We start from the raw sequence: 25,876 nt of genomic DNA, 5'->3' as shown, positions 1-25,876 counted from the left end.
GCAGATGGATGTATCTGCCGGACGCTGAGCGGTCACAGAGGTAATCACATGAAGGGACAAAAGTGAGAAAAGTCCACGAAACTTCATATTTGTGTGAAACGTAGTGCGATTGACAAGTTGAGGGAATGATAGAAGAATTCTGGGGATGGACGACACTGTATATACGACGTGACCCCACCAGACCTCAGTTTCCGTCCTACAGGCACATCTATGATCGAGCAAGTTTCGCGCGGGTGGTTAGCGACGAAGTGTGTGTACGATTGTGGTTGCATTGGTAGGTCTTTCGATCAGCAGTTGTGCCCCGCACATTGACTAGTGAACACCATGCCTCTTCGAGAGCACCTCCCTGTCTGGAAGCAGACCGACTTTCCTACTTTGGAGAAGTGCAAATACGCATTCTTGATGAAGGCTAGATCGGCGAGACTTGTGTCTAAATAAGACGCAGCTAAGCTTTTATAGGGCTTGTCGATCTTTCGTAACCAGAACTTTAACTAGACACCTTGGCCAGCTAGTAGACGAAAATATCTTGCAATGTCACAGGAGCGCAGGGATAAGCTGCGGGACCACTGCTACCTATACGCGCTAGGGGCCTTCGCAACCTCTGGACCTGGACGCAATCTTTGAACGGGTGCAGGGTATCGCAACGCCCAGTTTAGATCAACGGCAAAGAATGTGCCCAGTTATCAGATAACAGACTGTGTCTTCTGCGACGACTGCGCAGAGGCCCTTGGCAAGAGGGGACATGCGGCAGACGAACCTTTGTCCCATGAGGACGCGCGCCCACAGCTTCATAAGTCTCACCTACAGTGCGGTAGACTATCGCAGGAACTAGTAAACTGATGCTATCTCCGCACCACAGGCCCCTCTAGGAGACTCAATGACAAGCATGGCCTGTGAGACCCAGAAGAGGGTTCTGCGGTTAGTCTGTGAAGGATAACAAAACAACGAAGTGCGGAGAAGCGGCAGCAGCCAAGGAATGCAAACGAACGGTCCTATAATCCCGCAACTCCTAGGACAACCGCGGAACCATCATCGCGCATATCGAAAGCCTCCTAGTTCCTTGTACCGCGGGCCTGCGTCTACCCTCGACTTGCAAACTTAGCTGGGAGGTTTCGTGAATCCGGCCGCCCTTCCCCAAACTTTCGGGCCTTGGTTAGCAGCAACGTACAGCAGACTTGATGGGAGAAAAAGCGGTTTCTCGAGTAGTCTTAATGTCCACGCTGCATAATGCACCAAACGACGCATTCCATGAGACTTCTTCGTTGTTGACGGGTAGAGCCAAAGAGCTTGCGACAATCACCGACTACTGTTGAAACGACGTTCGAGCGGCCGGCTCCATACGCTTGTCGCCCTGAAGATCTGTATGTTGTACATAGAGAAACTGGATGGGAAGCAGGTCGGACAAGGCCGTGCTTACGTAAAGGGTCGACTGGTTTTCAAAACTACCTCCCTTTCTTCGCGCTTACCCTCTCCTCCTTCTGCGGCTCAATGCGTTTAAGGCGACTGTATTGTGCTTTACCAGATGCAACTGGAAATATCTCCACCTTCTCAAGCTGCTGGCTTCTGATCCCGCACAGCATATATGAATCATAGCAACCATCGTCTGCTGAAACCACCCTGAACATCCGTCAGCTCCCATATAACCAGAGCGAATCAAAACAAGCACGCCTGCCGAGCACGCGCATACTGTCTGTTGAGGAACGAGTCTTGCTGCATTTTGCAATGTTATCATCATGCAGCATTCTAAGTCTGGCAAGGACGACTGACTATCTACTTTGCGAATGGTCCAATAACCTTTCCAGCAAGTCGATCTGCTTCCGGCTCTCCTCTTTCTGCTCCTCCATCTGCTTCTGTTGCTGCTCAAGCTGAGCCTTGTACATCTGTTCAATCTTGGTCATCTGTTCTTTCATCAAGGTCAACTCCCCTTGAATTCCCCGGCTTTTGGTGCGACGAAGCTGTGGTTTGGACGATGATCCCATTTCCTGCGAGGACTGTTCGCTCGCTTACGTCTCATTTTCGCTGGGGCTAAAATCAATGGCCGTAGCTGTTTTGCGTGGATCTGGCAGACGTGCGATTGCCTGCTGTATTCTTTGCAAGTGCGAGGGATAGAAGTCGCGGTAGACGGCACGAGTGAAATTTGATCCCGCGTTTCTGTCTCGACCGTAGTGACCGTCTAGGCTGTAGTCGTGAAGATAGTAACGATGAAAGGTAATACGACCATCTTCGATGGGTGGGAAGTGACCATATATTTCGACCACTTCGTTGTCATGGGAGATGCTGAAGGCGAGGACGCGACCGCTGAGACTTTGGGTTAATTCTTCCCCAGAAGCACGACATAGCTGAACGATCGCACTAACGGCGATGCTGGCGCTCTGGACATTCTGTCGATCCACGTCATTAACATTCCTTTTCCCGCACTTCGCTTCACACAGGAGGAACGCGAAGTACATGGATTCTGTAAACTTCGTCGGGTTATCAATATTTGTGTAGTTCGCCAATTCAGCACGCTCCTCTTCTGTGAAGGTCGCCGTTGACTAGCCATATGCATAGTTGGGCCTTGGCTGCGTGGCCCCGAGCAGACTGCATTTCGTCCAATCCACTGACAGTTCACCAGGGGCGCAGGTACGAGAGCGGACAGACTGGTGTCTGAATTGCTTGGCAGCTAGTGGCCTTCGCAGTCTTCCCGGCAAGTGCATGGTTGTGGTGGATGATATATGCCTAAGTTACAAAAACTTCGGCGGCCTGCACTCGCAAATGGTGGAGAACGTCCGGGCTGTCTCTGGGTCGCATGGCCTCTTTCGCCTGCTGCTCGCGCAGCTTCCACCGGCATTCCAACATCTTCTCTGTCCGCATCGAGCAGCTATAACCACATGCTAAAGATCATGATATGAAACGCGCCTGCGGTATGCATCATGCCCCAGGACCACGCACAAGCCGGGGTTAGCGTAATAGTGAGTGGGGACGAATGATATATATGTCCCATCTGCCAGGGATCTGGCTAACCTTCCCTTTGGCAAGGCGACACCTGGTGCATGCCACTTTTGTCACATTCATCCTCCCTGCTGTCTTGGCTAGAGAAAGTCGTTTTATGTAACTATCGGTAAGGCCAACTTACATTAATTGTTACCGGTCATTGTGTCTGTACGTTCGCAGAGGAGATCAGCAAGAACCTCATCTGCTCGTCTCTCCGTCTCGCTGTCTTGGTGCGTATCCAGCACTTGGCCTGCATCCTCGAAGCCTCCAGCTGCTCTTACAAAAACTCAATATCTGCTTCATGATCCCCTTCGACATTTTGGTAACGTTCTAGAGCCCGGACGAACATCTGCTCCGCCTCCTGCATCCGCCCTTGAGTCTTGTAGAGCAGGCCGAGGTTATTGACGGCCCTGAGGGTCAAGACTTTGTCAAAGAGTGAGGAGGGTGAAGCCGATTCTGTAAGCTACTTGTAGAGTAATTTCGAAGTGTCACACTACTGGCACAAGTCGTGCCCTAATCTATCTCCACCCAGTCCTGACCACATCCTGAAAATGCCTAGGCGCACAAGTACAAACGTCCCTTTGCCTCTACCTCCAAAATGTGCTTTTTCACTTGGCAGCGTCTTCATACTCTTGGACAGCAGTGTCCGCGCTACCCTGCAAACAGTCTGCAGGCTCCCATGTGTCCTGCCAACGTACTCTATAGTACAGCTTTGATCTACGATGCCTACTATCTATAATTCGCTTTACAACCCATGTTGGTCCAGATGGATTACTCGCGGTTTCAGGTCTGGTGCTGGGCCTACAGTGCGATAGTAGATGTGCGCCATTGCTAATGGGACGCGAGCTCCTTTTCGTGCGAAGTCTCCGGTAAGGCTTCCACGGAGCTTCGCTTTCGCTGTCGTCGGTTTTAGCTGTGGCCAAGCATTCCGTCCGGCGATGTGCGCCGGACTGCAAAGACCTCTGCGGATGCGTCCTTGCAACTTCCTCGTGGTTTACGGCAACCGAATTGATGACTTCGGCGGATCGAGCACTATTTTCTGGCCAGGAAGGCGAACACCAAGAGCGAGCCTTGTGAATGGAAGCGGCTTCACACAATAGGTCATCAGTATTCTTGTGTGGTCGCTAGAGGGGGTCACTGTTGCTGCCATCGAAATCGGCCGACGGGACCCGGGTCGAGATTGGAAATCCGACAGAATGCTCATCGGTATCATCGCACGCCGTTAGGCTCGGCCAGCTTGTGGAGCGCGCAGAAGGCCGTCGATTCGATAGGTCGCGAGCAGGCACTCCGCCATCGGACCACGGCCCACAATTATCACCAGTCTCTCCAACAGAGGTAGACTCCGTGTCTTCGGGGCGAGAATGGATAATGGGCCCGGCGGATGAAATAAGAGCGCCGTAGAGCTTGTCCGTAGGCCCCAGCAGCTTGGCTACGCTACCTGGTGAACGAGAGGAATCGACCTGTAAGGGTGATGAACATGATGCTAAGCAGATTTCCTAAAGCCGCAAGAGTATTACTTACTGGTTCCACGGTTGACACAATTTTGGGCGTCGAGAACACGGCATCGGGGATCTGCACTGTCTCGTCGAGGAACGAACTGCGACTAGCCCCAGGTAGTGGTTGGGACGAACTGAGCTTCTGGCCGTGCAACGGTGCGATCATAGACGCTACACGAAGCTTCAGAGAGCCAGTGTCGATTTCTCCGCCGAAAGCTGTTGCTCATATGTCAGTGCGCTAAGGAAGACGTGTAGGCTCGGTTCTGATTGGTAGACGTACGGTCAATCGGCGGCTGGCAATGGCTCGATAAGCTGAACACGACTTCGCCAGGTCCGCTTTTCGAGGCGGGGATACGTTCAGACGTCTTACGTGCGGCCGACTGCAAAGGTGGGCCTTGATAAAAGACCATGTTGTCCAGCGATGCTGCAGAGGCTATTGGCATGGTCAAGGAGTTCGAGCTGTCAGTCTGCAGACTGCTCTCGAAGGTCCGGGAATTGTTGAGCACAGGGAAGTTGAAAGCAGAAGAGGTCCGCGGACGTAGTACGCTATATAGCTGCATCGCATTTACGATGTGCTCGCCTGCCGATTCCAGGCTTGCCCTTTCGAGAGAGAGCCGACTCGTAAGAATCCCAAAACGCTCATTGCCAATTCCAGTCTCGTTGAGGCGCTAGCAGCGTCGGTGCAAAGTCATGCGCATGCGTGCATGAGGGCCTAGCGTCCAGGCAACTCTTCAGAGCAGACCACCCGAAACACAAGACGGCGACCCTTGCCAGGATCATGCATCAATCAGATGGCGAAGCTGGCAGGCATGTAACTTGAATTGGCGCTCGTGTGGTACGGCGTCGCCGCAGCGGGGCTGCAGATGTCAGGAGCGGGTGTCACCGGCTCGCCACGGCAAGCATGGGCAGGTGATGAACGCTGAGATCGACGCCGCACGTCCAGGCGCCCAAGTTGCAATCCCGCGCAGCGAGGACACCGATCCATTGGCAGCTGGAGGGGGACTCCAGAAAAGGATCGCTCTGGGGCTCGCGCGGGCAATTTACTGGAGGAGGTCGGCGCAGCATGACCACCGCGCAGGCTGGCCATAACAGTCGTGGACGCTGCGTGCTCGTGGCGACGGCGATTTGGGATCGCCAGGCTCGGATCCTGCACCCTCCTGCCCACAGGACGCGTCAGCTGTGGAGGCGCAGCGTCGCGGGCGGTCGAAGGTTGCGATGCTCGCGGGCGGCAGGAGGTGCAGATGCATTGCGAGCAAAACGGGTCGAGGGAGTCGGGCGCGCGACGCAGGTGAGGTCGAGGTCGAGCGGGCCCCTCGCGCTTTTCACGACGCGGCCAGCGCTAGACCGATCCTGGAGAGCGCCTAGCCCGATCGGGCGAGCGCCCAAAGCGGGCGCAGTTTCGCCGTCGCCGTTCTTTATAATACAAGTCAGTGCTCCGTTATTCGGGCTCTGCTCGCTAGAGGCGTAAAGGCAGGGACGCTCAATCATAGATCTTATTGGCCAATAGATCTCGGAGGTGCCAAGACCACCTGTCTTGCCCGATAGCATTAGATAGAAGTCACATCGTTCATCTGCAGGGTCTGATCTAGAGACTTGCAAGGTCATATTGACCGCAGCACAGTTCGTCATTTGGACGGCTTCACCTTTCACGCCAGCGACTGTGAAATATCGTCCGGGGCCGAACTCGTACAGGCCTGAACACAACAATTTCACGGACCGGTTCGATTCTAGAGCTCTCTGAGCTTGACGATGCCAGAATTTGCAGACATAAAGACTTTGGGTGTCAAACTTGTGACGGAAATGTCCTTGACTGGTGAAGGTAGGCACCCGGCGCGCATCCAGAAGGTATGCGAAGATCTCCAGCTGTAATATGTTCGGTAGACCAAGCACAGCATTGTTTAAATCAACGGAATCCGTGGCCATCGTAGCTGCAGTGGTGGCTGACTCGGTCGCAGGCTCGAATTCGTACACGTAAAGTAGTAAGGAGAGGCTGGGAAAAGCGAAAGGTGTTGGCAAATCTGCACTGACGTCACATCTTCGTAGCAGACATCATTCCGGAGCTGCGCTTATATACTTGAAGTGGTATGACCTAGTCTCAAGGCGAGTTTGCGTGAGCAGATGTCCATATGTGCCATATCATGAGTCGCAGTCAGAAATGGCTGACCTAACATCATTCGATTTCTCTGATTGATCAGGGTTTCCTCCAAAGTCGGTCATTCGCAAAGAGTAGCGTCAGCTCTCACGCTCTCGCAAGGTACAAACCGCTCAAGCAGTAGATGACAAGGAATATGGAAGTGACGATGTCTACAATCTCAGATGTGCCGATGTGCCAGATATCATCAATTGGTGTAGTTGATCGCTTGTTCGACGGAGGCCGCTTACCGACGTACTAAATTCGAATGGGTTATGCCTCGAAACGACATCTCTAGGCTACACGTGTGACCTTGCTGCCCAGGTAACCTGTCCACCACTCCAGAGTTCCGTGAATGAGCGTTGCCCTGCTTTCGATTGCGGCACTTCCTTCGTTCATCCAAGCCTTGTTAAGCAGGTATACTCTTGCTATTCCGGCATCCTTCCGATTTACGAGCACCCAATCAGCAGGGGTAAAGACCAGCGGATTGTAACCCGAGGCATTCACTGCAGCCCTCGTACATTGAAGTTATCTTACAGCGTACTAACTACCGTGCCGGCGTCAGACGACGCCTTGCGTGCGTTGTCGGTCCTCATCCGTCTTCTTTCTGCTCATTCTGGCGGCACGTGAGGTGAGATGCTCGCTCTCGCTCATCGGACCACTTCTCTTCGAAGTCTTGGCTGAAGCTCTTTTCACAATCCTCTTTCGCACTTTCGGCGGTAGGGGGGTTGCCTGATGTGCTATTCTCGCGCTTCGGCGGCATGATCTGTGCGGTTGCGAAGAAACACACCAAGAGACTGGTATTGTCAAGCTCTTGTACTGTACCACCAGACTCTGTGATGTTCACGGGGGCACTCAATGAAGCCTGGGCTGCATTAAAAGTTACGATTGCCAGGCCAAGGCATGGAAAGCGCAAGCGCAGTCGCTGTGGAGCCGCCGATCTGCAGCAACAGTTCAAACAATCAAAGCTCACCAATGAAGATGATTTCGATGGAAGCAAACCATGCGACAAACACGCGGATAGCGATGTTGAATGGAGACCGGCTGCGTACGGCAACGGCAGCGGCAGCGGCAGCGACGTGCGGTCCGAGCCACTCCACCAGCGTCTTGCCTTCTGATACTGCGCTCCAGTCTGGCAGGTTCGATGATCAACGACGTTGCTCGGTATAAGCGTCTCGACATCTGACAACACGAAAGAGCAAGGGGAATTACAGCTCCTACTCAGCCAAGCCATACCTCCAACATTATCAGTCGCCCCTCACCAACCACCTTGTGCGAGATCTAATGCCTGCCTTCTCGCGCTACGATCTTTGGTGCGCTTCTGTCTCCACGAAGTGGAGATGAACATATCCTGTGCCACGCCGACCCCTTTCCTCACCCAGTAGATGTATTTCATAATTCAGCACTAATCCTCCCAGTAGTCGGGAATTCCACTCTTCAATCTCCACTTCGTCCGCACAAGTCTCTGCTGGTTCTGACAGGTTCCAGTTATAGCACTTTCGAGTGTCATACGCTCATTCCTTTGATATACGCTACAGTCGGTAGTTCGCAGAGACGTTATTAAAATTTCCGGGGAGAGGGGCAAGGCTTGGCGTCACTAAGGCTCTTGGCACCACGGTTCATAAAACGGTTTGATACTCCCCATCATTAAGGCTGCAATGGGGCCCTATTGGTGGTGTCATGGTGGTATAACGTGAGGTGGTAAGAGTTACCCAGCGCCCCGCATTAAGCGCGCGCGTGCTCTTCCTGCTGGCTGTCAGTGGCTCGCTCAAGCTCCTGTCATGGCGGGATTTAATCTTCTCCGCACATAAATGACCTCGGCTGAATGTCCAACAAGGCGTACCCAGGCCGGTTTTTCAGGGATTTATGAAAAGCGCAATCGAGATTCTTAAGTCACCCGCGCCCCATTTCAGGCTCGTCTGATTCACTTTTCCGATCACTGAGTGTTGACCAATCGTTCAATTTCGATAGAAGATTTCTGGCTGCAACAATGCTGCTCCCTCCGTCACTCTCAAGGTACGCCGCAACGTTGCGCTCCCTCAGCCGCCTACACGCCAACCGCCGTCGGGAGGAGACTAACAACAGTTTGTCCGCATGTCTGCTCGATGTTGTCCTGCGCACTTGGGATCTGGGCTTCACAGCCTTTGGTGGCCCACCAGTGCATTTTCGGATCTTCCATCGTCGCTTCGTCGAGGGATTGGGAGGGAAGGAGAGATGGGTCGATGAGCAGACGGCCTTTCCTCCCAAATAATACTCATACAGATGCCGAGTTTTATTGCTGATATGGTGAATGCAGTATCAAGAGCTGTTCGCGATCTGTCAAGGTCTCCCCGGTCCCGGCAGTACCAAGATGCTGTTCTGCTTGGTAATGTTGCACGCCGGGTTCATTCCGGCACTGGTGGCTTTCTTAATATGGTGGTACGAATCATTTGTACTTCGAAGCCGACGCATTGTCACCGCTGACGAGTCAGTCTTCCCGGTGCGATCAGCATGTACGCCCTCTCTATCGGTGTGCAGAGCATCGGCCAGTCTCTCCCGTTACCCGTCTACGCCTTGCTGTCCGGACTCAACGCTTCCACTGTCGGTATCATTGCGCTCGCTGGCGTACAGCTCGCCGAAAAGGCGATCGGCGACCGATTGACTCGCATCCTCGTCATCTTCGGTGCCTGCGCCGGGCTCTGCTACAACACGCTGTGGTACTTTCCTACCCTGATGGTGATTGGTGGTTCGGCGACAGCCATCTGGGACGGATGGATGGCGCAGCATTTGCGAAAGCTCAAGATCCACTGGGAGCAACGTCAGGAGAGACCTGCCGTGGCCGATGTTCAAATTGAGTCTGGCTCGCCCAACGGTCAGCAGAATATTCCATTAGCGGAGAGAACTGTGCAGAGTGGAACAGCCGAGACTCAGAGGGCCGTCGTCCAGGCCAACGATCAGTTCGCCGAAGACTCGACGATGAGGGCGCGCAAGGCCGGCCCGTCGTCCAAGACTCTCTCAGAGAATACCGCGGACGTGGCCGAGTCCACGCCTCGGCAGCACTCGGTCGTGGCGGACAGCAACGTCCAGCCAGGCCAGGATCATCTCATCAGCATCCGCAAGGGCATCTTCACTACCATCGTATTCTTCGGTCAGTCCCACATTCTTACTCAGTAATTCGCTGTATTCCATCTCTAACTAAGGGTTCAGCTTCCTTCATCGCTGTCCTTGTTGCTCGCGATGCACTTCACCCGGCACCGCTGATCCTGGATCTCTTCGCCAACATGTACTTGGCCGGCACCATCATCTTCGGCGGTGGCCCCGTCGTTATCCCCTTGCTGCGCTCCTACGTCGTTGACCGCGGATGGGTATCCGGCCGAGACTTTCTGATCGGTCTCGCCTTGATCCAATCGTTCCCGGGCCCGAATTTTAACTTCGCTGTATTCCTCGGCGCGTTGGCTCTGCAAAAGTCGCGCTTTCCGACGGTTTTCGGCGCCTTCCTTGGCGGTCTCGGTATCTTCCTCCCCGGGATCACCCTCGCGGTCGCTGTGCAGAGCTTCTGGGGCGTATTGCGCAAGCGGAAATGGGTGGTTGATTTTCTGAGGGGCGTCAACGCCACGGCTGTGGGGCTCGTTTTTACGGCGGTCTATCGTCTGTAGGAAATTGGGTATGTCACCCCGAAAGCAACGAGTGGTCAGTCCTTGGCCAAGGATCCGTGGTGGGTGGTTGTGGCCGCCTTGGCCTATGGAGAAAGTGCCTGGTTCAACGTGCCTCCGGCGGGGGCTCTTGTTTTTGGTGCGATTCTGGGCATGATCTGGTATGGAGTGGTGGGAGCCAATCATTTGTCTTTGGCGTGACCTACGGATGGGCCGTAGGGAGTTCGAGGACCTGACCAATAATGAGACGCTGCTATAATCACTAAGAGGTGAAAGTTAGGTTACACTTCTAAAAATCTATTTTACTGGGTCGTTAGTTTTTATTCAGTTGCAGAGACCGTCTCTAGTTCTAAACTCAGTTTTAGAGTAGGTCAGAGAGCATGAGGATCAAACTCTTACGAAGGAGACTGATATGTCCTAGGAGACTGCAAGGAGACGGTGCCAATGTTTGACTACCGTGCCATGAAGTAAGCGACGTGCGACCGCGGAAAGCTTCTGCCTACACTTCCAGCATCCAAGACGACGACACAGAGCCGACGCCTCCGGTAGCTCGAGTCAGACTCCAAAGTACCAGCTAAGTGATGACTGTGGGTTTCTTTGACTGTGCAGAGCAGACGTTGATTGAATATGGCGGTGATGAAGGATCTGCCTCTTGATCTCTTAAAGTGGAAGCATCGTATGCCCGATTTGAGCAATGCTTTGTTGGCTGCCGTAATTGTGGCATACTCAAATACTATCGGCTAGTTTTAGGGAGCATCTCGCTTGATCTTCAACAAACGTGATGAGCTGTATTTGACTCTCTGCGTGGTGAAGAGCCGTGCAAGTCCATATGAAGATACAATACACTCTGCACCTGCTACCGTTTAGGCTGCATATGTGGCCACCAACGGGAGATGGGAACCACCTACCCGTTGGGTGCGCTCAGCGGGGCAATATGCCCAGACCTCCGCCACTCCCCTTCCCTCCGTGTAGCCAATTAGTAGATGCATTGCACTGACCGTTCTCTCGAAGTACTACGCCATCGAAGCCCTCGAGATGTAGTACTACATAATCTCCTTCAGCTATCTGGCAAATCTGACAATAGTACTACAATCATGGTCAGTGCCTTATCTGCTTAAAACAGGGATGCTCAGTCTGCTAATCAAAGATGACGATAACGAGAAACGAAAGGAAAGCACGAAACGCTGTGCTCGCTGCTCTTGTACAACGTATGTCTTGGGTTTCGCTAAACGTGACCATCAGTATTGGAGCTGAAGCATCTCGAAGCGCTCCACAGGATAGAGCGGGCGGCGTAAATCGAACAATTCGGACCACGTTCACCTCCTCGCCGATAATAAAAGTCAGTGACGACCAACAAAGGAAGGTATCGCTAAGAAGTGGCGCTCACAAAGATCTGACTCGCTACTTTATACGGTCGTCTAGTTGCTATTCTCTATAACACCATCGTGGCAAGACCAAGCTGCCTATGAACGATCCCAACAAGCGGTTATGCACACGGCTCCTTGACGCCAGTTTTGATCAACCACCAATTAATCGGCACTCCAGTCCAATGCCCAAGGAACATCCCAATCTGCACGGCTTCTCGTCAGCGTTATGTCACAAGTACAATTCATCAGGTGAAGCGAGCTAAATACCTGCATCATGAACCAGTACGTGACCGTACCCATCTGGAGCCTCCAGTGGAAAATCGCAGCCTGGAAGATAGCCATCCAGCCGAAGAGGCCGATTTCGAAAAACAGTAAGGAGAAGAAATCGGCCTTCGCTGCACGGTAAAAGATCTTCGGTCCGTATTCGCCCGCCATAGGAGCGATGGAAAAGTATTGGAAGACGACGCCGATGACAATGGCGAAGGCGAAATCTAAGAAGGCAAACGTTAGCAGGACCAATTGAAAGCTAGCAATGAGCCGGAATGCGCACCGATCAAGTATTCCACCCAGAGAGTTCTCCCATTGATGGTGGCGTTTGCCCCGTAAACAATCCACTCGCCGATGATGTCGCCAAGAACGCAACCGGCGCCGCAGTGACATACGGCGACGGTGACGGTCGCGAACATGGGTCTCTCGGTACCGCCTCCGTAATGATGGCTGTGGCCGCCATGCTCATTGCCGTCGCCATGTTCGTCATCTCTGTCCCCATGATCACCATGTTCGTGGCCACTGTGTCCATGGTTGGAGGCGGAATCAGGATCGTGAGACGATGAGAAGCCTTCTCCACCCGATGGAGTGTCTTCGGGCCTCACGGGGTCCTCGTGATCGTTGGAACCGCCGACGGTGGAGTGTTCCTTGTCGGCTTCCCCGCCACCACCCGCGTGTGGAGGGTGGTGTGCGCAATGTGAGGGCATGCTCTGCCCCCTCTGCCGCTTCGGTGGGCGGCCAAAGTTGAGGTACGTCCAGAGGGTGATAGGCCATAGGTACAGCGCGTTGATGACATAGACGGGAATCCTATGCAGAAAGCACGTTAGCGATGCACCAGTCCGGGAAAGTCCGACAGGGGACTTGCATAACGGCCATCATGGACTTCCATCCTCTACGAAGAATAATATCGATCAGGACCCAGAGGGCAACGAGCGCCGCGATGCCGATGGAGATGGAAGACACGATGGTGAGCGCCAACGGCGGCGTATACGAAGACGTAGCCTGCGTTCCGGCCATGGCGTGGATGGTCGTCGGTCAACACGGTTCAGTTGGCGGGTGATACTGGCGCAGTCGGATGGTTCAATCGATAGGTGTGGCCCAGGTAAATGGCATTCGTGCCGATTCCGACTATTTTATGAGACCAACACCCGAAAGGTTTTTCATCGTGCCGTGGTGAGTTCTGTTGATCCATCATCATCACGGGGGGCAAATGCTACGCGAAAACGCAGAAGTTGCTCATGGCGCACAAATTGCGCGACCTCCATGTACGCCAATGGTAACGTCACGACGACATTTACCGCGGACTCGTCCGGTGCCAAGCCATTCCGCACAAAAGCCGCACCAACGCTGTGTGACGCTTGCCAAGCGCTTCCTGTTTCAGAATGGTGCCAAACACAGCACCAATCACATCTCATCCCAGCGTGAAGCACAGTTCACTGTCGCGAGTGTTTCAAAGTGCGCAAAGGCAGTCCCAACGCAGCGTCTCCCATATACTGCGCGGCATTCATTGTGTAAGTAATCAGTGTTCACATAATCTTCCCGAACGTCCACAATCACGTGTCCGACTGTCAGTCTCTGAGTCGTCAGAAAGAAAGAAACTCACCAAGATGCTGTTGCAGATCATCCTCGAATTATTATTGTCGTACGCAGTGCAGATCACAACGGCCGCCAGACGTTCCTACAACTTAACCCTCCATAGCGGACTCAGGGTGCCCGGTACGCACATGTTGCGTTGGATCGGACTGCTCGCCTGTTGTGACGACACGAACTGACAACCAGCGTCTCTATGGCTATAGAACGCACACCCTGCATCCCAGCCATCCTTCACCACGAACTTACATCTCTCTGCCAAAGGGGCACGACATTTTTTCATCCCAATTCGTACAACCGGCCAAGACGTTGACTCACACGCCAAATCGTGCTAATGAGTGTTGATCGTGGCTCTCCACTCAAGCATGGCTTACCACGAACTTGATCTCGAAGTCAAAAGGGCACGGCATTCCTCCATCCCAGCTCACACAACCAAGCACGATCTCGACTCACACACGGAGTCGCCCTATCACCCCTAGCAAGACGAGATGGGTAGAAGAGTATTGAAGAGAAGAGTGGTCACATCACCGTCATTTTTCGAGAAAACCGCCGAGGAACCCGCTATAGCTGAGCATGCCTACCTACAAGGCGACGACGGCTCTGTGCCGTGCCAGTCTCTTCCGATACGTACAGGGTCAAAGGACGTATGTAACCACTCAGAATCAAGGGACAACATTGCAGATCTATCCGCAGAGACTAGTACACCGTCCGTGGACTTGGACGTAGTCACGGCACCTGACGGTCTCCCAGGAGGTCCACTCGATGCTATCGAGAAATCTGGTCTGATATGGTCTGCGACGGCTTCCGAAATTGCCGCTTCTGCGCCTGACACCATCCAGACAATTGGTCTACAAGATGAGGCATCCGATACGACCGTCGAGGTGGCGTTCCCGACGCAGGAAATCGAAGTCGATCTTAACTGGTACACCCTACTCACGTTAGGCCAAGGGAACAGCGCAGTCAAGCTGCGCGTTCAGAGTCACATTGTCGGGGTGGCGTCGGCAGTGCTGGCAGAGAAGAGTCGAGTCCGGTCTTGGTTGAGTCTGAAAGCCGGCCAGCTTCATCATCTCGAGTTAGCCGGCGAGCTGGCTTGTACAGCTCAAGCCATGAAGACCATATGTAACGCGATCCACTTCCGTTCTAACATGGATCACGTTGTGCATGGGGCTCGCGAATTGGTGCAAATCGGTGTAGTGAGCAAGAAGTACGAATTCACGAACGCGCTACGACCATGGAGTGCACATTGGCTCCGTCAAGCGCGTAAGACAGCCTCACTCCCAGACCTTCAGGAGCTGTTGGAAGCGGCACGAATGTTAGACGCGTACGAAGAGTACTCACGAATCTCCTTCGACTTGATTCAACTATCAAGGAGATAACGGCCGTCGTAAGATAAGGATGGCGGCTATCAACCTGCGAGAGTGAGACGGTTTAATTGGCTGGTTGGTGTATGTCAAGTGTTCTGTCCTCTGGCTTCACGGCACCGCGAATCCGGTGTACAGCGTCTCGAACGCGGAGCAGGAGATCAAAATGTTCGTCAACAGCCCAGATGCGCAACTCAAAGTGGTCGAAGGCAGACAGCACTTCCTCAACTTCAGCCATCGCAAAGAGGTAGACAGTGCTTTGATCGAGTTCCTTGGCAAGTATGGTAAGTAGATTGGCCTGATGCGACGGGGAATTGGATCGCTTATGTGTTCAGGACGTCTATGCTTAGCATTAGGTAGATTTATGTTATACCTCTTCGCCATTGCAGCATTGGATCATGTAAACGTATATCGTACAATATCAGGGTATCAAATGTCGTCGATCAGCAGATGTCCGTCCAACGCCTCGCCAAAAGTACGCGTGCTGTGGATGGCGCGCAGATATGGACTGAAAATACTTTCAAAACTCTCAATGAATTGAACTCATCACGCTCCAGAGTCAATCTGGTCGACCGGCCCGTTGTTCTCAGAGTACCAGTCCCAGTCAACACACGCCTCGTCAATAAGACCGTTAGGTATCGGGAGAATCTCGTCGTATTTGTAGGCGATGTTCATGCCGTGACCGCCGCTCAGGTGCCAGGCGAGGTGATAGTGGAAAGGCCAGACACCGGGGTTGTCGAGCTCGAACTGTATTGCGGTGAAGCCATAGGGCGGAATGAGAACGGTATCGCAGCGCATGGGGTTAGTTGGATTGACGACGCTGCCGTCCAATGTTGCGCCGTTGAAACATCGGGTCTAACTTGCCTCTTCGTGACTTTGTTCGAGCCGACCGTCGAGGTGTCTCCGACGTTTAGTATGTAGAAGTTGTGGCCGTGGAGATGGAACGGATACGTCAGCGGCATGTTGTTGGTGATGTTGGGGATGTTGGGGATGATCGACGTGTTGTCGAAGAAGTAATAGACGTTAGGCTGGCCAAGAAACTTTTAGACGATGTTGTTGTCGTCTACCACTACTTGTCTCACGATAGTTGGAAAATGTGCACAGCGTTCGTTTGAAAGATAGGGACTTCGTAGACGTACTTTGGTTAATTGTATGACTGTCTCGCATGTATCACATGACGTCTAAAGTCATGAAGGCCGACATCATAGCGTCTTTTCCCTCCGACGCGTTATCGTGTCTTCCATTCCAAGTAGCTTCTCCCCGTGAATCAGTCGCCGAGAAACCACTCCACATGTTACCGAGGATGACGCACCAGTGCTCGTTGTCGCATCTTCCATCGTGGCGCGAAGCTCCTGGACCTGTCTCGAGTTATTGGCGCGATTTGAGACTATTCCGTGGAGCGTTGTCGAATTCATCAACGCCCCTCAGTGCTCTCCGACTCGGCGACGGCGAGGTCTTGACAGACCATTTCATCGGTCCACACACTGGATTTGGCTTTGAGCTTGGTGCAATATCTTACTTGTAGAGTACCAGAGCTGCGACCGGGGAAGAAATCGGCGATTTGCTTCCACTTGAGATGCTTCGTCTCTTTGAGCTCGACGAGGAGCGCATCATCTTTGGAAGTAAACTTCAGCTTCGGGGCCTTCTGCGGGGCGGCTGCATCGGGCATGCCAGGCTGCCCGACTACACTTGGAGGGCCATCCTCTTCGGCAGATGAAGTATCCTCGCCGTACCGTGCGCGCTGCGCTTTCCGGGCACGCGGCAGGTAGGGCAGACTATGGTGGTGATACTGTGATTGTGAAGGTAAGGTGTGGAACACCTGTCCTGGTTTCGCATGCTGCGGAAACGCATACTGAGATCGGACGTGATGAGAAAGAGCACCAGGTTGCAATTGAACATATTGAGAAAGTGGTGTGAGCTCGTCAGGAATCGCAGTACCAGCACTGCCAACATCTGCCCGAAGTTGCTGCGGATGAGAACAATCGTACCCAAAGGCCTTGGGGTGGCTCCGCCTGCGCGATGGTTGCGATGTCTGCTCGCACCGGAGGCTCCTTAGGTTCTTACAGCCGCTCCAACAGAGCGAAGAAGACACTTGCACCGTCTGTGTCTGCATCTGAGGGGACAGGATCTGAGCTTGAATAGGTTCAAGGGACGGCTCCGATGCAAATATTTGCGACAGCAGCAACGGTGCAATGGTCTGTTGATGGAAGCCTTGCGGTTGTGGTTGCGCCTGCGCTAGAATTTGAGGGTTCGGGGGCTGAAAGTCCCATGTGAGCAGCTGCTCATACTCGCCACTGGTCGTCTGTGTGGGCATAGTTTCATGGCCTTTGGCTCCATCGTCGAAAGTGTAGGCTTGATACGGTTGCATCAAAGTTGCGAATGGCCGTTTGGACTGCCAGAGGTCCATGCTCAGGTCAAAGCCAGTTTGCGGAAGGGTTTTGCCAAAACCAGTGAAACGAGCATGGCGCATAGAATAGCGATAAAGACGAGGAATTAGAGCGTCCGTTACACAAGCCTGGGCGCTCGTTGTGAGTCAAATGGATTCAACGAAGAGCGAGAGTTGGACGAGAAGGAAATTCTGACAATACATAACCTCCACCAGATGTGTTTTGGTCTTCGCACGCGGGACAACATGAAGTCAAAAGTCTAGAGGGTCCTAACTAGCGCGTAAGACAAGCAGAGCAGCTCAAGGTACCCTAGTGTTGTACCGAGCGCAACTGCATACTCGGCCGTAAAATGTTGGCATTGCGATTATTCAGCGGAAGCACATCACGCACTACTGCAAATGCGGTGTGCAACTGAGTTCCCCTCGGACGAGCACAGCTGCAGATCTGCATGCATTGATCGCCGTACCACTTTACTGTAAGTATTGTTTGACGAGCGCAAGGGCAGGAATGGATCTTTGCGGCGCTAAGGAACGCAGTCCTTAATTCCAGAGTCAGTGTCTGCAGCAACAAGGAGCCTGATCTAATGCTTTCTATTTGCAGATACTTAGGACTACCAACCGGCGATCAAAGCGGCTACATTGATCACTTGCTAACTACCAGCACTGATCGGCATCTGAAAGGTTTTCCCAGTCTTCTAACTTTCCTGCCGGCCCAACATAGGTGGGGAGAGTTCCCGGCAGCAGGGAGAAAAGGAGTCACGAATCTCGATTCGCGGAATAGAGGAGCCAAGCGGCAGTGAGCTTTCGACAAGCAAGTCAATGCGGGTTCACGATGTCGGCCTTCGCGTTGACAGCACCTTAGCTGGTTAAGAAGCCACATATAGCTTCAGCCAGGTAATGTCAGCTCCCTCATCTTATGCCAGTACTGCTAGGAGACGACTCTTGAATACCAATCGCGCAAGCAGCCTTATGGCTTGTTGAACTGTTCCGTAAGGAACACAGCTTTCACTTTGAACTCACATGTCTTCGCCCATTCACTACATCTTTTAGACGGGTGGCACCATTGTATCTGACTGACAGATTGGCGGAAAAGCTCTACTATGGTTTTTAGACACCTGAGCGCAAACCTTCTTTACCCCTCGGTTTTCATCTACAACGTCACGAAACTGCCAACAGAAGTTAGGAGTTGGTCGAGATTATGACGAGGCAGCACGACCACTTTCTGGTGTCTCTGCTTTAATCACACTCTCACGGGCTGATCTGATTATCCTCTGAGAGGTAGACGATAAGTGCAGATAGCACGAGGTAGCACTATAGTAGCACTTTTGCTTTTCCCTGTGGAAACTATTTTGCCACATAAGTGCCCCCGATGCTGCTGGTAAACCTGAGGCGTGATGATCGAGCAATATTGCAGCTACACGTCATGATGATGTTTCCTGCTGACTCTCTTGGGATCGGTATATCCCGGCTGTCAGCAGGTAAATGTATCAATATTACAGAAATGCCATTGGGATACGTAGGAGACTATCTCTTGTCCGATAATCTTCCTAGCGGAGCATACAGAATTAGAACAAATAACGTTTGGGGTCGACCTACCGCCCGCCTTGAGATCGTCGTATATGCTGCCGGAATGTGGGGCGTTGCATCATCTAGACTGATGGGACAGCAACATCCCTCGGCAAGTGCATCAGCATTCATATGCTCGACTTTAATTCATTTGCAGGCAACGTAATGGCTGAAAGCCGGACGACTCGAATCAGCCAAGCAATATGTCTTCAATATCACCTCACACAGTGGCCGAAATGGAGTGCAAGATGGAGTTACTTCTTGCGCTGCTCGATACACACCTTGCGCTTCAGAGCCCCCATATGGGCATGGATGCTCTATATGCCGGTACAACCTTGCATCGAATTGGTACGACAACAACGGCGAATAGCATTCGTACGAATGATCTGTGTTCTCACTAGAAATCGTCTTGTTGACAGAAAGCTCCAGCAGCCATCTATATGCCAATCAATACGGAACAAGGACTTTCATCCAATCGCAAACACGGGCAGCATGAAGAACTCCAGGAACAGAATCGACTCGTTATGATAGACCTCTTGGCCGACGAGTACACTTTTATGCTGCGAGCTGTCATCTAAGTGCTGTCCATGTCCACCTGCTGCAGCGATACCAGACCATGTACTTCGAACACATGGCGCTGCACCAGAAAGTTACCTTGCTTCATTCTCTCCTGCAGCCAGGCTCAGGACATATCTCGACTTTTCGCAAATACTCAGGTTTCGTGAACGGCGGCCTCTTGAATAGATGAGAGCTGGGATGAGGTATGCTGAGAGTGATAGCTGGCGTACAAGAGTGAGTGTTGTGGGAGAAGCAAGTCCGAATGCGAAATAATGTGAATCAGGGTCTTGCGGCTTCGCCACTTCCGTTCCCACCTAATACAGGCTGTGCTGGGGCATGTATAAAGACATGCAACCCTCAAACATAATATCACAAGTGAAGTCTCTGCGGTACCGTAAATCATCAGATCTCTTGCTGAAGCGTCGATGAATAATTTGTTTACGATGTGCCAGAACGACAGCGATACCTGCAACCAGATTTTCGAGAGCTCAAAAAGCCCAGGCCAACATGACAGGCAATTCTCATATCCGTCATCGGAGAAACTCATGGTTCCGAGTCTGTCGAGCTGGGCGTCTTAGACGAGCATCCCCAAGCCTTGAATGCAACCACACCAATTCAATTCCGAAGCTCATCAGCGTTCTTGGCTCCTGCTCTTCAGGTCACAATGGCTGCGCTTCGTCCCTCATCGATGAATCAGAGTACTGTGCAACTGGCCATTGTCTCCTTCCGCCTGGCTGCCCAGTTGACATCGACGAACGCCAACGGTCCTATAGAGGAGCGCAGCATTGGAGACCAGAGCCTCACAGAAATCATCGACCACGGGCTAGACCAAGCCCTGCCGTCCTTCGAGTGGCAAGGCGAAACAAACCCGTTTGGGATGGTTCAGTACCTGACGGCCTTACGGAAGAAGGCACAACGAAATGCTCAGATTAGATACAAATTCATCAATCATGGACCTGAGGTCGCAGCCGTCGGCCAAATCCACTTTGAAGAGTGTCGCACGAAATCATTGCGGATCTGCAACGCTATCCCGTGGACGTTTGGGGAGAGTGGGCAGCCACATTCTGTGTTCAAGTCTATCCTAGATCGAAACAACAGAGTCGTGATTCTGAAGTATCTCACAACAAGAATTCGTGCGGAAGAGATGAGCAGGGCGAGGATCGTTTATGCCCGTCATCGGACGTTCCTGTAGAGCCACGTGAAGACACTGAGCTGTCCCCGGTCTTCGCGTTCGTCTAAACTCACAGATTGACAGTCTCGTCCGTTTGCTAGAGATGCAGATTAAGATGGTATAACACGTCATCCGGACAACGCAACCTGTGATAGCTGTAATTGTGCTGTGCACTATTTATATGCACACGGTTATGATAATGACTGCTTTGCCGAGTTCACATCCTCCAACTTCGGAAACCGGCAGAAACAAACATTCCCGTATTCGTACCAACCAGTCAAACATCCTTCCGCACGTGCATCACAGGACCTTCGTACTCGCGCCTGCCCCTGACGAAGTAATATGTAGCTGCAAAAAATATGGCGATACCATAGATAAGGACAACCCAGTTCATCGCCGCAGGTCCTGGGTTCGGTGCTGGAGGAAAGAACAAAAAGAGAAATGCTACAAGGAGGAAGCAGATCGCTATAAGGTTGACAATCCATCCGAGAATGCCGAGGTTGAATCGTGATGCGGGAAAGCTCTCTCGACGAAGCCGCTTCGCAAGCATTGTGCCAATGACGATGAGGTAGGATGTGAACAGGCCCGTCGCAGACACGGAGAGGATAATGTTGAAGGCTGTGGTTGAGCCAATTATGATGAGTGCTAAAAGGCAGGTGACAGAGAAAGTCACGTATACCGAGTTGGCCGGAACACCATTTGGCCGGACCTTGGACAAAAAGCGATGGAACGGCAATCCCTTGTCGCGAGCGAAGGCGAATATCTGGCGTGAAGATGTAGTGACTTGATTGACAGCACAGAAAAAGTACTACTCTAACGATCAGCCTATCTCTGCCTCCCGGACTTTTCTCATTTATCCGTACCATGACGATCATGACAACAATAAGCACGATAGTGGCAGCCTTGGAACGCGTAATCTTTTGAATGACTGCCGCCCAGGGTTGGCCAGTCGCAGAGGTGAGGTCGTCATCCAAGTCACCAAGGTTGAACATCAGGGTGATGGTCATGACGAAGCCAAGACCGTAGTTGACGATTGCGGATGCGCACATCGCCCTAGGAAGCACGTAACTAGCATCTTCGAGTTCCTCAGAGAGATGGACAGCAGAGTCGGAGCCTAGGTATGTTGTTGTCGGGCCAATCATACCGACCAGTGTTGCAAGTCCGATATTATCCCAGTCATTTCCATCCGTAAACTGCGTAAATGTTGCTTTTGAGAACCGTTTTCGTCACAAGATGAATCCCTGAACGTGGGCTAGCAACAGCAGCCCATGGCTCGTCGTAATAAAGGTGTAACGCATGACGCTTCCACGCTTTCTCCAAGCAGAGCTCTCGTCCTTACCCTCACTCGCCTTGTCGCTGTGCTCCCAGCCAAGCCTTGGGCGCCGACTAGCATTCTAGACCTCATGCGAACGCGGGATCGGGCAAAGAGATCGGGCCAAAGGGTGAGCTCGACAGATTGCACAGGGAGAATGCACTTCTATGGTAGCAAGTCAGCGCTGCGAAGAAGTAATCAACCAGAATCACGGATGTCTCGTCTACTATAAATGGCAAATGTGGTAAATCTTCGATTGGATCCCGGAACGATGCCCGAGGAGACAAGAAGGGGCAAAAAGTCCGGCGGAGGCTGTGCCATAAACAGCACATTGGCTATACCGCAACATGAAAGCTTGTAGCGGGACTGGACGAAGATTCACTCTCAAAACGTCTGATCATGAAGGAGAGAAATTTTCCTTCTTTCCGGTTTGCTGCCTCACGGCACTAAAGATCTTCCCTAAAAGAGTGTCTAATGTCTCCAAAGTTTTTTTCTCAAATGACCGTTCAATCCAACCCTCATGTATCTGTCAACCTTCCATCCAACAGGACGACTATATACCACTCACACCCTTCTTGTCCAACTTTGCTGTGACGTCACTACAATATTCCGTTAACAGCCATCCCAACGAAGCAAGGTGCAGGAAAAGTGCAGATCCAAGCACATCCCTATCCTCCACAACATGACAAGTTTGTCGTACAACGTGGGGGGTCCCAAAAACTCACGATGTTGATAAGAGAATGGACCGCTAAAACACGCCGGTGGGCAAAGCAAGAAGGCTATTGCCAGTAGATGGCAACCCCGAAACCAACCCGGTCGGCAATCCAAGTTGGGTAAGCAGCGATGTCAAATCGATAAAAGAGATTTCGATGTTATTGCCATTGAGAATAGCCAGATTCAACAACTGCGAGCAATCGAGAATGGAAATGCCGGAATTGTTGCACTGGTTCAGGAATTGCTGTCCGTTGGTGACTGGATTAGAACCTGGGCTCGAAGTGCCTCCGCCGACTGCAAGGCTGTTACCGTTCAACGCAGCAATATTGAGTAGCTGCGCACAGTCGGCGACTGAGACTCCGGTATTGGTGCACTGGTTCGTAAAGATCTGTCCGTTGTTAATTGTGGGCGTAGCAGTGGCGGCAGAGCTAGTAGTAGTCATCGATGTCAGAGTAGATGTCGTGCTCGTCTTCGATGTAGAACTGGAGGTCGGCGTGGTCTTGGTGGACGTCGTGCTCGTCTTCGATGTAGAACTGGAGGTCGGCGTGGTCTTGGAGGAAGTAGCCGTGGATGTGGCGGACGTCGTGCATTGACCAGACTGGACACATGCACTTTTCTGGGGACAATAAACCCCGCCGTTTGGACAACATGAACACATGTTGCCATTTTGAGCAGCGTTGGAAGCGCACTGTCCAACATTCTTGAATCCGCACTGCGCATAATTGTCTTGACAGAATTGGGCACAGCCGTTATTCCCCTGGGGCAATGCAATAGCAACGTTGGTGACTGTGGCAGTAGTCAGTCCTGATTGGCCAACGGAACACGACGTGCGTTCTTGTGCAAAACCCACCCGCTATTAGAAGCGCAACATATCTGATCATGGCTGCCATGATGGATTATAGCTTGACCTGAGCTGGGATTCTCTCGAGAGTGGATGAAAGTGATGTCGGTTATGACCTACGTATGCGACGTTTCGAAGATGAGGTAAAGTCCTATTGAGATACAGAAGGCAACTCTTTATAACATGCCAACTAAGCCTCCAATTTGTCATGACGGCGAGATAGCTACAGCCTTAAGTTACTTATGCAGGCTCGTACTCCTTGGCGACAACGCATATCAGCCTTTCAGGGGCTGGTTGGCTTGGAATCATGTCCAATGTCATATTCAGTAAAGTCAGACGGCATCGATCATGTTAGGACGGGAGCCGCATCAGCTTGTCGCAGACTAGGAAGGGTGCTACAAGCTTAACGACTTACACAAGATCTGGGAAGTATTATCACCATCTTATACGCCTCGAGAGCAAGATTACAGAGTTGCCCCCCGTATCTGGAGCTCTACGACTGGCGAGGTGCAGCTACTGGAAGACTCAATAGGTTAGCTTCTAGGGCCGTAGAACATTACACGAGATTGGTCGCTGTTACTTAGTTGACGCTTGTGTTATGCTGTTGCATTTGATTTCCAGTTATCCTCTCTCCGAATATGTTACGATGTATTTACTTACCCTGAGGTAGAAATTAGCTCTCGGCGCAAGCGGGGAAGTGGGACGAAGCGTCACCTATAGATCGGCACTTATTCTAGAACACACGGCTCAAAAAGTAAGCCGTATGACGGTCAACCACTCCAGTAACTTTTAGGTAAGAAACAGAGTCAAACACTTCAACCTTCATAGTCCCAGCTAATTGTCTTTACATAATGGCAGAAGAATGGTGCGGGATTCTCTAGAGACCTTGGTGACACTAGGACGGGACCATTGACGGACAAGATCATTTAGGGACGGGACCAGGACTCTGGGATGGGACCATTTACGAAGGGGATCATCCAGGGGCGGGACCAGAGAGAGACGAAAAAGGACAAGTGGATGCGCAGCTAGAACTGCTGTTAGGGACCTGTCCACTGCGGAGCTGCAGAGGCAACGTCGGCGAGCATCAAGCTGAAAAGTAATGATCTGTGGGCAAATGGGGAGGGCCGAAGTACCGTAGGTTTCGGGGAGCCGATGAGCGTCTTACTGTCAAACTTCCGCACAAGGTGAAAGGTACCCTGCTTGTCCAGCGCCACTTACGGCTCCTTCTAGCCAGGATAGCTTTTCTTCCGCTTGAACAGAAAGTTCCATTCAAATACTGTCCAATAGCGCGCCCGAGCGGTCGCCGATGATGCGCACAAGCTGCCTGCTTCCACCGCCAGCATGATCTCCAGCCTGCTAGATATCGACTGCGACAGTACGCAATCCACCCGGTGAGCTAAGGTCAGCGGCACCGTAGTTTTGCATGGGGAGTGGCTCTTATCCTCCACTTCGTCGTCTACTAACCCGGCTTGATGGCGAGCTGTTCTTTCTCAGATCTACCGCCCGTGACTTCTGTAAAGCCCCTTGACCCTAGTCCTTTGCCAACCGGCGTATTTCACAAACGTGTGTATGTGGGCCAATAAGTTGGTTTCTACCAGATTCATCGTGGATGGTAGCTTACGCTTCGTCCCACCTCGATACATCTGTCGAGAGTCCTTTTCCGCCTTGCCTCAGTTCCCGGCGGACAAAGAACAGATGCGGGCGGTGCAGTGACGACGTTAGGAGCTACGCCCGGCGGCGCACACATAATGTCGAGCATATCCCGTCTCAGAACGACCGTGCCCAGAATGTAACCCTCTGAATGATCGATTCCTTCCCTGAATGATCCCGCCCCAGTACTCCCGTCCCTGAAAGATCGTTCCAGAACTCATCTTTCCTTAGATGTTTTCCGTCCTGGATGATCCCGTCCCAGAGTGATTAATCCTCTGGAAGACCCCGCGCCACTCTTCTGGCGTTATGCAGAGAGTGAAGGCAACTAGCCGGGACTATCCGGGATGAAGTGGACCGATTTTGTCTACGACTCGTTTTCACTTTGTGTGGTGACGAAAGAGGATGAGAGCAAACCGCTTGGCTTACTTTCTGAGAAGGCACTCCAGAACAAGTGCGGATCCATGATCGATGGCGGGTGGCGCTTCGTCCCGCTTCCCCGCTTGTGCCGAGAGCCACTTTCCACCTCTGTGAGTCTTCAAATCGTAACACAGTCGAACGGAGGATGACGGTAAAGCAAATGCAATATTATGGCACAAGCGTGAATCAAATACAGCCACCAACATCCGCGCGAAGTATTACGGCCCTAGAAGCCAATCTACTGGATCTTCAAGTAGCTACACCTCGCCAGTCAGTGGTGGAGCCCCAGATGCGGGACGGCAACTCTGTGATCTCGCTCTAGAGGTGCACAAGCTGGCGATGATACTTCCCGGGTGCTCTGTACTGCGTTAAGATTGGTCACCCTTCCCATTTTGCGACAACCCCGTGCGTCTCCCACGCGAAAGGATCCCGGTCTACGATGCA

General features: G+C 52.3%; 8 protein-coding genes across 8 annotated transcripts; 3 read left to right on the top strand and 5 right to left on the bottom strand.

Moving 5' to 3' along the window:
- Positions 1-4,097: 4,097 nt before the first annotated feature.
- Positions 4,098-4,912, bottom strand: LTS14_010218 (uncharacterized protein; the record flags this gene model as incomplete). The annotated part of the gene is made up of 3 exons (XM_064842895.1): positions 4,098-4,433; positions 4,495-4,685; positions 4,750-4,912. 3 exons carry the CDS (start codon positions 4,910-4,912, stop codon positions 4,098-4,100), a joined length of 690 nt encoding a protein of 229 aa, XP_064689579.1.
- A 4,178-nt stretch (positions 4,913-9,090) lies between these two features.
- On the top strand, positions 9,091-10,235 carry LTS14_010217 (uncharacterized protein; the record flags this gene model as incomplete). Its single annotated transcript, XM_064842894.1, has 2 exons — positions 9,091-9,727; positions 9,787-10,235. The coding sequence occupies 2 exons, from the start codon at positions 9,091-9,093 to the stop codon at positions 10,233-10,235; spliced, it is 1,086 nt and encodes a 361-aa protein (XP_064689578.1).
- Positions 10,236-11,761: 1,526 nt separating this feature from the next.
- Positions 11,762-12,883, bottom strand: LTS14_010216 (uncharacterized protein; the record flags this gene model as incomplete). The annotated part of the gene is made up of 3 exons (XM_064842893.1): positions 11,762-12,090; positions 12,150-12,673; positions 12,702-12,883. 3 exons carry the CDS (start codon positions 12,881-12,883, stop codon positions 11,762-11,764), a joined length of 1,035 nt encoding a protein of 344 aa, XP_064689577.1.
- Positions 12,884-13,944: 1,061 nt separating this feature from the next.
- On the top strand, positions 13,945-14,832 carry LTS14_010215 (uncharacterized protein; the record flags this gene model as incomplete). The annotated part of the gene is made up of 1 exon (XM_064842892.1): positions 13,945-14,832. One exon carries the CDS (start codon positions 13,945-13,947, stop codon positions 14,830-14,832), a length of 888 nt encoding a protein of 295 aa, XP_064689576.1.
- Positions 14,833-15,363: 531 nt separating this feature from the next.
- LTS14_010214 (uncharacterized protein) lies at positions 15,364-15,615 on the bottom strand (the record flags this gene model as incomplete). Its single annotated transcript, XM_064842891.1, has 1 exon — positions 15,364-15,615. The coding sequence occupies one exon, from the start codon at positions 15,613-15,615 to the stop codon at positions 15,364-15,366; it is 252 nt and encodes an 83-aa protein (XP_064689575.1).
- A 616-nt stretch (positions 15,616-16,231) lies between these two features.
- LTS14_010213 (uncharacterized protein) lies at positions 16,232-17,224 on the bottom strand (the record flags this gene model as incomplete). Its single annotated transcript, XM_064842890.1, has 1 exon — positions 16,232-17,224. One exon carries the CDS (start codon positions 17,222-17,224, stop codon positions 16,232-16,234), a length of 993 nt encoding a protein of 330 aa, XP_064689574.1.
- A 2,767-nt stretch (positions 17,225-19,991) lies between these two features.
- On the top strand, positions 19,992-20,519 carry LTS14_010212 (uncharacterized protein; the record flags this gene model as incomplete). Its single annotated transcript, XM_064842889.1, has 2 exons — positions 19,992-20,376; positions 20,413-20,519. The coding sequence occupies 2 exons, from the start codon at positions 19,992-19,994 to the stop codon at positions 20,517-20,519; spliced, it is 492 nt and encodes a 163-aa protein (XP_064689573.1).
- Positions 20,520-20,775: 256 nt separating this feature from the next.
- On the bottom strand, positions 20,776-21,640 carry LTS14_010211 (uncharacterized protein; the record flags this gene model as incomplete). Its single annotated transcript, XM_064842888.1, has 2 exons — positions 20,776-21,261; positions 21,362-21,640. The coding sequence occupies 2 exons, from the start codon at positions 21,638-21,640 to the stop codon at positions 20,776-20,778; spliced, it is 765 nt and encodes a 254-aa protein (XP_064689572.1).
- Between the last annotated feature and the right edge of the window lie 4,236 nt (positions 21,641-25,876).

Source organism: Recurvomyces mirabilis (genome assembly GCF_035927965.1).
Source record: "Recurvomyces mirabilis strain CCFEE 5264 chromosome Unknown scaffold_38, whole genome shotgun sequence".
NCBI lineage: Eukaryota > Fungi > Ascomycota > Dothideomycetes > Mycosphaerellales > Teratosphaeriaceae > Recurvomyces > Recurvomyces mirabilis.
The sequence above is the reverse complement of the archived record's forward strand: the minus strand, read 5'-3'. Positions and strand labels throughout refer to the sequence as shown.